This window comes from Pelodiscus sinensis, chromosome 2 (assembly GCF_049634645.1).
Source record: "Pelodiscus sinensis isolate JC-2024 chromosome 2, ASM4963464v1, whole genome shotgun sequence".
NCBI classification, from domain to species: Eukaryota; Metazoa; Chordata; order Testudines; family Trionychidae; genus Pelodiscus; species Pelodiscus sinensis.
This window is the reverse complement of record NC_134712.1, coordinates 33,691,163-33,700,409: the sequence shown is the minus strand read 5'-3', so window position 1 is coordinate 33,700,409 and position 9,247 is coordinate 33,691,163. Positions and strand designations below refer to the sequence as shown.

The 9,247-nt window shown below is 47.1% G+C and overlaps 1 protein-coding gene across 1 annotated transcript in view; it reads left to right on the top strand.

The window, feature by feature from the left end:
• The first annotated feature begins 39 nt into the window (after positions 1-39).
• The window catches only part of DCAF13 (DDB1 and CUL4 associated factor 13), a 59,888-nt gene continuing 50,680 nt past the window's right edge, over positions 40-9,247 (top strand). The window contains exons 1-2 of the mRNA XM_006122393.4: positions 40-193; positions 5,837-6,036. Coding sequence (XP_006122455.2) covers positions 124-193; positions 5,837-6,036 — 270 coding nt within the window. The 5' untranslated portion in view covers positions 40-123. The remainder of the gene's footprint in view (positions 194-5,836; positions 6,037-9,247) is intronic.

Genomic DNA, 9,247 nt, shown 5'->3' with positions numbered 1-9,247 from the left:
CGCGGGAGGCTTGAGGGCGTGTCACGTGAACCCTACGCCATCCCTTCCGGTCGTTTTTGCGGTCCATGGGCTCTGCCCCGGAAGTAGTTCGGGCAGGTTCTAGTCCATACCACTGCCGCGAGGATGAGGGTGAAGGTGCTGAGCCGGAACCCGGATGATTACGTCCGCGAGACCAAGCAGGATCTGCAGCGCGGTGAGCGCGCGCGCGCGCGGGGCCGTGGCGGTTGCTTGGGGAGCGGAGGGGGCCTCAGCGGTCCGCGCGACGGGCCGGTGCTCGGGGCAACCCCGGCGCAGAGCCCCGTTCTCCCGGGAGCGCGGGGGTGGGTCGGCCGCGTGTGTGTGCAGCGGCCCTGCCTGGGAATAAGTGCAGACAACAGCGGGGGCAGCGCCAAGCCGACTCCCCACCCCGGCGTGTGCGCGCCAGGGACTGGCCTCGAGTGCTACGCGCCCCTGCTGGTGTCGGCAGCGGTCCGGCCCCCGTTCAGCGTGTGGCTGGGCCGTGCTCTGGCGTCGGACGTCGTCGTGTGTGTACTTCAGTGCACGTGGGGACCCTCGCTCCCTGCGCGCCGCCGCGCCTTGCGCTGCCTCAGGACCTTTGTGCCCCCGTGTGGGTCTCCCCCTTGTCCTGGTCGAGTATCTGGCGCGTTGATGAAGTTCCCGTTCCGCTCGCTGCGTGAGGCAGGGAGGTATCGTGAGGCAGGCGCCACAGATTGGTAAATGAGAGGGAGGATAAGCCAGCACCTCTAGAATCATCCGAAATCCCGAGAGCTTCTATAACTAGATGCCTGTGGCTGTGTTGACTGATGTACAGAAATGCTGAGCACTAATAGTTCCTGTTGATTTCTGTGGGAGTTGAGAATAAGGTTATGTCTACACTGGAAAGATTTGGTGACGAAAGTGCTGTCGACATGCAAAATTGCCAAAACTTAAAACTCACCAACCCTGTTTTTCTGCCACATTGTTAGCTCCCCTATTGACAGAAAAAGCAAAGCAATGTGGGTAAGTATTACACACTACCTGGTGTCACCTTCAGTTGCTAAGCACTGTGGGAATGTTAGGACATAACACTAGGCATTTTGGGAACATGAAAAACATTTTGGCAGTCACCTCATCTCTTTGCTTCCCAGCCCTTCCTGGGTTTCTAGCTGACTTAAGCACCACTTGAATGACAGTCCTTGCTGCAAACTCCAGCATCTGCTGTGAGAAATCTTGGATCCCAGACTTTTCTCACATGTTGTGTTCAATGTGTTTAGGATATTGCACATAGCAGCAGAGCTGCTTACGCACTTAATAGCAGAGGATGAAGACTCAAATGCTGACGACAGCATGACTGTGATAGCAGTGAAGTGGCATTGCATTGGGCTGTCCCAGAGAAGCTCTGCAGAGTAGAACTTTGCTTTTGGGCTAGGGAAACCAGCACTGTGTGGTGTGTTCACATTGTCATGCTGTTAGAAGATGAAGACCATGGCTACAGAACTTTTGGCTGCATAAAGTAACCTTGGAGCTGTGTGCTGAGCTGGCCCCTGAACTGTGGCACAAGGGAACCCAAATGAGAGCTGCTGTCTTGGCAGAGAAGCGTGTTGCAATTGCTTTGTGTCAGCGTTTCCCAAACTATGGGCCGTGGCCCTGTATCAGGCCTCAGGAGAAAATCACTGGGCCTCAGCGTGGTTGCCGGGGTGTTCTGCGCTCCCAGAGTGTCCGTGTGGTGCTGGGTCCCCCAAGCCCTTGGCTGGCCTGGGCGGAGTCTGCAGCCAGATGTTCCGACTCCCAACAGAGTCCTAGCTAGGGGAGGAGGGGAGAGCTGGCCACTGGAAGCAGCACTGGACAGGGGAATCGAGGCAGGGTGGGCTGGGGAGATTGGGGGGCTGGTGGAAGCAGGGCTGCCGGGGGGCATGAGGTCGGTGGTAGGAGCTGGCTGGGAAAGATGCGGGGGGGGGGGGGGGGGGAGGAGAAGCAGCCGCCGGAAGCAGGGCTGGATGCGGGCAGCGGGGCTGGCCAAAGGAGATTGGGAGGAGAAGCGGGGGAGAACTGGCTGTCCGGGAGGGGGTTGGGGGAAGTGGGGCTGGCCAGAGGCGCAGTGGGGGGAGCAGTAGTGGGCAGTGAATCGGCCATATGCAGATCTCAGGGCGCTGCCCCTCTCCCCCTTGATAAGACACTTACTCTTGATAAGACACTTCAGCATTTCATTTTGGTCTTCCGATAGCACAAGAGCCGTGGTCACCAACTGGTTGATTGCGAGCGACTGGTCGCTCGCGAGGGCTCGACCAGTCAGTCGTGAGGCATTCAGGGGGGCCCCCGTCCTCCCCCACCCCTGAGAAGCCCCACTACCTACTTCCAGCGAAAATGGAGGTAGTACCGGCTTCCTGCGGAGTGGGCGGAAGTCCTGCAGCTGCGTGCCACTTCCGGGTGTTCTGGAAGTGTTCTGGCTGCTCCCCTCCCTCAGGTCTGTGGCACCGCGCTGGGGTGGGGAAGGGAAGGGGAGTTGGCCCCAGAGGTGGTGCGCACCGGGCCTTCCCTGTGAGGCGGGAGGGAGAGTTGGTCCCGGAGGAGGTATGCATGGGGGCTTCCCTCCTCTGTGGGGGATGGAGTCCTGGGAGGAGGCTGGTGCAGGGGACTCCCTGCCCCCACTGGCACCCTGTCCCCTGCTGCAGAACCCTATTGCCTCTCCCCGGCACCCTGTCCCTCTCTTCTGTTCCCCCACTGGCACCCTGTCCCCTGCTGCAGAGCCCTATCCCCTTCCCATGGCATCCTGTCCCCTCTCTCCTGTTCCCCGCTAGCACCCTGTCCCCTGCTGTAGAACCGTGCCCTCACCCCAGTATCCTGTCCACTGCTACCCTGTTCCTTGCTGCAGAACCCTGTCCCTTCTCCCCTGGCATCCTGTCCCCTCTCTCCTGTGCCCTGTTGCAGAATCCTGCCCCATCTCAGCACTCTGTCCCCTGCCCCAGCACCTACTAGCACCGTTCCCCACTACCATGTCCCCTGCTCCCACCAGCACAATTGGGGCCACATTAGGAGGGTGGGGGGGGGGGATTTGCATCTCCCTTGTGTGGCCCCAATTTACTTTTCTGTGGGTTAGTAACCCAATGACACAAAACAGGTTCCCTGCCCTTCTCATGAATAAAGACAATGCAGAAACTTTTTGTGTTTGACTTAGTATTTTATTTAAAAATGAAGCCTGGCCAATTAAACCCCCAATTGGGGCCAAGCCCCCATCTGGCCGCAGCATTATAACACTCCTGCACCCCAGCCTGACCCTAGATCTGAGCCATCATACACAGGAACCCCCTGCCCTGAGCCCCTCACATACCTAAACCCAAATTCCTGCACCCTCACAACCACAAGCCTATGGCTTGCTTAGTACTGCAACCCTCCATCTGACCCCAACACTCCCTAGCCTGGAACCCCTTCCCAGAGCTTGCACGTCTCACCCCTTCCCACACCCAAATCCCTTATTCCCACCCCAGAGCCCACACATCCTGTCTCAACCCACTGAGGGTACGGCTAGACTGCAGGAGTTTTTCCAGGATTCCAGAGATATCCTGGAAAAACTCTTTTGCATCCAGGGATGCATTTGTTCTGCTTTTTTTAGTGGAAGAGCAAACATGCTCTTTCGGTAACCCCTATATTCCTCGTTCGACGAGGAATAAGGGAGATTCCAAAAGAAGAGGTTTTTCTAACATTTGGTCCAGTCTAGACAGGCCAAATTTTGGAAAAAACCACTTCCTACAGAAGAATTGGAAAAAAAAAGTGGCAGTGTAGAGTGTATAAGGGCTGGGGATAGCAAGTGATGAAGAGGAGGAAAATAGAAAGGGTGGGGCTTTAAGGAAGGGGTGTGGTCTTAGGATGGGGCGGTAGATCTTTGCTTGTTCTGAGGTTTAAAAAGTGATCTTGGGTGTTAAAAAGGTTGGAGACCACTGCACTAGAGCAATTTACTGCCCTGCATGGCTGCTGCTCACACTACTCCTCCTCCCCTGCTTGCACAGCAACTTATCCTGCACCTCTTCCCTTGCTTCGTGACTCTGCATCTCTTTCCTTACTTCATGCTCCATGTCCAGTTGCTGAGTCCTCATAAACCCTGGGATTTGAGAACAATTCCTTACTGCCTGGCATACAGGTTATTGCTGGATTGAGCCCCATCTCCTCATCCACTTCCATCTCCTCATCAGTAACTTCGTCTGTCTCTGGGCTCTCTCATGCTTCTGACTCTGTATTATGGGAAATATCCACCCAGGATTGCATCCAGTTCTTTATAAAAATGGCATATTTTAGGTGCAGCACCAGAACAGTTATTTGCCTCCGTTGCCTTTTGTTACACCTGCCAGAATTCCTTATCTTGGCTGTGCATTGTAAAGTGTTGCTCATGCCCCTTCTCACACAAGGCTCAAGAAATGTGACCATAAATGTTCCAGTTCCTACAGGTCACTCGCACTTGTGATTGCACCAATTCTATACTCCACACACTGATAAAATCCAAAAGCTCTGGAGTACTCCAAGCAGATGAGCATCTTGAGCCATAACCAACCCCGTTTCCCTGAGAAGATTCTACACAATGAGCCGGACACTAATAAGTGGATTTTAAAATTCCCAGGCTTTGCAGTTGGGTTGGGAACTTTGCATCTGTTTGTGGCTGCAGAGCAGTGGAGTTCTAAGCGCTGGCCAGAGTGGCTAATTGGGCATGTGGAAAACATGCTGGAGTTCAATAAACTCAACAAAAACCCTATTTTAGTACAGTGTATGATTGTCAACAGTAAAGGGAGCTGGAAGTTTTTTGTCGCCAGAACTGGGCACTTGTTGCGACTTTTGTTGCATTGCAATGTGAACATTCTCTGGGTTTTGTCACCAAGAAGTGTGTGTGTGTGTATATATTTTTTGCAACAAAACTTGCTAGTGTAGACAAGGCCTGAAAATCCAGTCCTCGGTGTTTCAGATTAGGTAAATTAGAGATTAACAGTTTAACCAATAAGATCATGCTTATCACTTAATGGTGTCAATTAAACTCAGCCAGCTCTTGGGTAGTTAACTTTGCTGCGGCAGGGCATCAAAGCTCCCTCCCCAGGAGCCCAGCAGACAAGGGCTGCCAGTTCTGCTCCCAAGGAAGTAGCTTTGCTGCTGCAGCAAAGCCGCCTCTCTGGGAGTCAGGTGGGTAGGAGCTGCAGCTCTTACCAGAGGCAACTGTGTCACAGGCAATGGTGTTGAGCCAGATTAATTTAAGGCAGCTTCTCACCAGCTCCTGCCTGCCCAGAGCAGCAGGCAGCACTCTTGGAGCCCATTGTTTGTGGGTAGCCAGCTTTTAAGCTGTCTCCCTGTGTGTAGCGGGAGCCTGCCTGTAACCATGAATGTAACCAATGAGCCTGGGCTCATCAGTTAAACTGTGTCAATGGTTACATTTTCACATTCCTAATACTGGCTTTGCTTTGGTTCTTTGAGCAGGGTATGTTTCATGACAGGCAAGGTCATTCTAACATTCAGTTACCAGCCTGTTCACATGACTAGCATAAATCCAGTGTTTAGGGAAATGTGAGCATTTTAATTTTAGCTCTTTGTGAAATAAAACACAAGGTTGATCTCTAAAAGTAAAAATTAAAAAAAAATACTTGACAGTATCCTAAACTCAAAAAAGCTAGTAGAGTTAACTCTAAACTTAAATAAACATTTCAGTAGCAGGTGATCCCATGTATCACTTTGTAATTATCAACCTGACAGAACTCCTAGTGTTGCAGGAAAATGTATTGTTGCCATCATGGCAGAGAAAATCAAAGGGGAATTAATCTGAGTTCCACTTAATCACTCCTTCTGTGGTGCAAGTTGGTTCTTACAATTATCGCTCTTATTCCAGTGCCAAGAAACTATGATCCAGCATTGCATCCGTTTGAGGTTCCACGAGAGTATGTTCGAGCCCTGAATGCAACAAAATTAGAACGTGTGTTTGCAAAACCTTTTCTTGCTTCACTGGATGGGCACAGGGATGGAGTTAATTGTATGGCTAAGCATCCAAAGAGTTTATCTACAATACTTTCTGGGGCATGTGATGGAGAGGTAAGATATTTATTTTTGCAAATTTAATTTTTAAAATATTTTGTAGATAAGAATACCTGTACTGAGTCAGACCAATAGTCCATCTAGACTAGTACCCTGCCTTCCAACAGTGGCCTTTGCCAAATGCTTCAGAGGAATGAACAGAACAGGGCATTATAGAGCGATTCATCCCCTGTTGTTCAGTCCCAGCTTCGGTCAGTCAGAAGCTTAGAACGCAGAGCATAAGGTTAGCTCCTTAGCCATAACATCATGATTTTAGACTTCTATCATATTCTGCCTAACCGGGTTGTGAATATGTACCCATTTATACAATTAACCAATGAGCCTGAGCTCATTGGTTAATTATAACGGTTACATGCAGCAGCAGCACCCCACCACCCCGGCCTCTGTATCAGAGGCAGTGTAGGGGGACAGGTGACTACGCTGGTGCTCATATGCATGGGGAGGTGGCTTAAAAGAGGCAGCAGTATGTAGAAGGGCAGATAAGCACAGGCTCCCATGGAGCTGCCTGCTCCCCACACTTTTGCCTCTGATATGGAGGCTGCAAGGGAGGGAACAGGCATGAGCCAGTTGGCTCACGGAGAGCTGGCTTAAAACTTGGCTTCCCATGAGCACCAGCTTCCATCTCCTCCCCATCTCATGTGTAAACATGTAGCCGCTCTAAATTTCAGCGGTTACAGGTTTACAAAAAATAAACAAGTTTTAATATCCCTACTGTCTAAATCACCTGTTTTCTAAATTGAACAGTCCCAGTCTTTTTACTTTCTCCATCTGAAAGCTGTTCCATATCTCTAATAATTTTTGTTGTCTGTCTCTGTACTTTTTCTATATCTAATATATCCCCTTTTTAGATGATGCAATCGGAACTGCACACAGTATTCAAGATGTGGGCATACCATGGATGTATATAGTGGCATTATGATATTAACTGTCTTATTATCTATTCCTTTTCTAATGGTTTCTAACATCATTACTTTTTTTTCCATGATCTCTACATGAGTGGATGTTTTTATAAAGCTATTCTCAGCAACTCTAAGATCTTTTTTGAGTTGTAACAGCTAATTTAAACCCCATCATTTTGTACGTACTGCTAGATTATATTTTCCAATGTGCATTACTTTGCATTTATCAACATTGAATTTCATCTGCCATTTTGTTGCCCAGTCACTCACTTTTGTGAAATTCCTTTTGAATTCTTTTGTCATCTTTGCACTTAACTATTTTGAATAATTTTGTATCATTTGCAGACTTTGCCATCTCACCATTTATCCCTTTTTCCAGATCATTTATGAATATATGGAACCACACTGTTCCCACTACGGATTCTTGGGAGACCCTGCTGTTTACTTTTCTCCACTGTGAAAACTAACCATTTATTCCTACCCTTTGTTTCCTGTCTTTTAAACAATTAGGGTATGTCTACACAGCGGGGCTATTTCAAGACCTATTTCGGCATGCCTGTAACACTCATTCCACGAGGTGTGAGGGATGTCTCAAAATAGTGCATTATTTCAAAATTTGGCACTGTGTAGATGCACCATATTTCAAAATATGCTATTTCAAAATTCAATCGCAATTTGTGTAGCACTTCTCCCCCCCCCCCCAACATATTGTGTTCATCTGTGTGTCTGATTATTCTGTTTTTTACTAGAGATTCAACCCTTTGCCCGATAATGAAAGTAGGAATTGCTACGGTTGCTTCTGGAGCCTTCTTTAAAAATTGGCATTATATTAGCTATCTTTCTGTTATCTGGTACAGAGGCTGAATTAAGTGATAGGTTATGTGCAACAGTTAGCTTTGCAGCTTTTTGAGTTCCTTTAGAACGGTTGGGTGAATCCAAAAAGACCTCTATTGGCACATCTGAGGAATTGTTTCCTAAAAATAATGGCTCAGGTGTGGGACTCTCCCTCACATCCTCTGCAGTGAAGAAGAATAATGCGGCCAATTCATTAGCTTCTGTCCAATGCCTTTGTCTTCCTTAAGTGCTCCTTCAGCATGTTGTTTGTCCAGTTGACCCCACTAATTGTGTGGCAAACTTCTGCTGATGATCTGTTTAACTATTTTTGCTATTAGTATCTGTCTTTTCCTGGTTGTTCTTCAAATTCTTTTTTGACCGTCCCAGAGTTTTTGTCTTTGAATTTTTCCTGGTAGGATTTGACTTGAATATATTTGTCCTGAGCCTTTGTTCACAGTTGTCATTTTTAAGCTTCTGCATATAGCAAGAAAGCTAAATATTACTCTCTATTTTTGTATTCAAAAGCTTCAGAGGGGTAGCGGAGTTAGTCTATAACAGGAAAAACTTAAAAAATAATGAATAGACTAGTAGCACCTTAAAGACTAAGGTATTGTATTGTTACAGGTATCAAATAAGAGTACTGGTAACTGTTTTTAATTATTACAGAATAAACTCATCATTTTTCTCCCCACTTGATTTACTTTGTGCTCTGAATCTGTCATGTACATTGTTGAAATTGTTTAGTCATTTTATTTCCCGTTATTTATGAGTATTACATATATAATTATGGGGGCGGGGGACAAAACTTTTTTAGAAATGGTGGGTAGATGAATTGAAAGCACGTGCATAAATATATAGGAAGCATTTTGGGACTCAGTATTGTAGAATGAAAGATGTCTTGGACATTAACACAAAATAAAATATAACCTAAGTACATTTTTAATTCATTTCAGTTGGACTAAAAAAAACCCCTGAAATAAAAATATTTATTAGAGAGAAACAGACGTTGGAGATGTAATCAGAAACTTCTGAGTTAACATGTTTACTATGTAACTGTAAAATTGTAAAAGTATTGTTCTTTCCCATTGAAGTATGAAAGAACTATTGAAATGAAATCGACTTTTTTCCATTGTATCCAAAAGATTATTCTCTTGGATTTCTCCTTTTATAAGATGGCTCTATTTTTCTCAGAAAATTTGTGCATATTCTTTTGTATAATTTTATGTATTTAAAGGGAGTAGAAAAATCCCAATGGGACCTGAATTTCAAAGTAGCTACAACTATTGTGATGCAGTATGACTATATAAGAAGTGACATCATTGGTGTCTTAACTTGTTTGTGGACTGCAATGTAATTACAACTTTTCAAAAATATCACACTCTCGGATAGGAACATGCCCTTTGACATGACAATTTATGACATCTTATAATTAGAAAACTACTAAACGGAAACATGTTTTGGTATGCTATTAACAG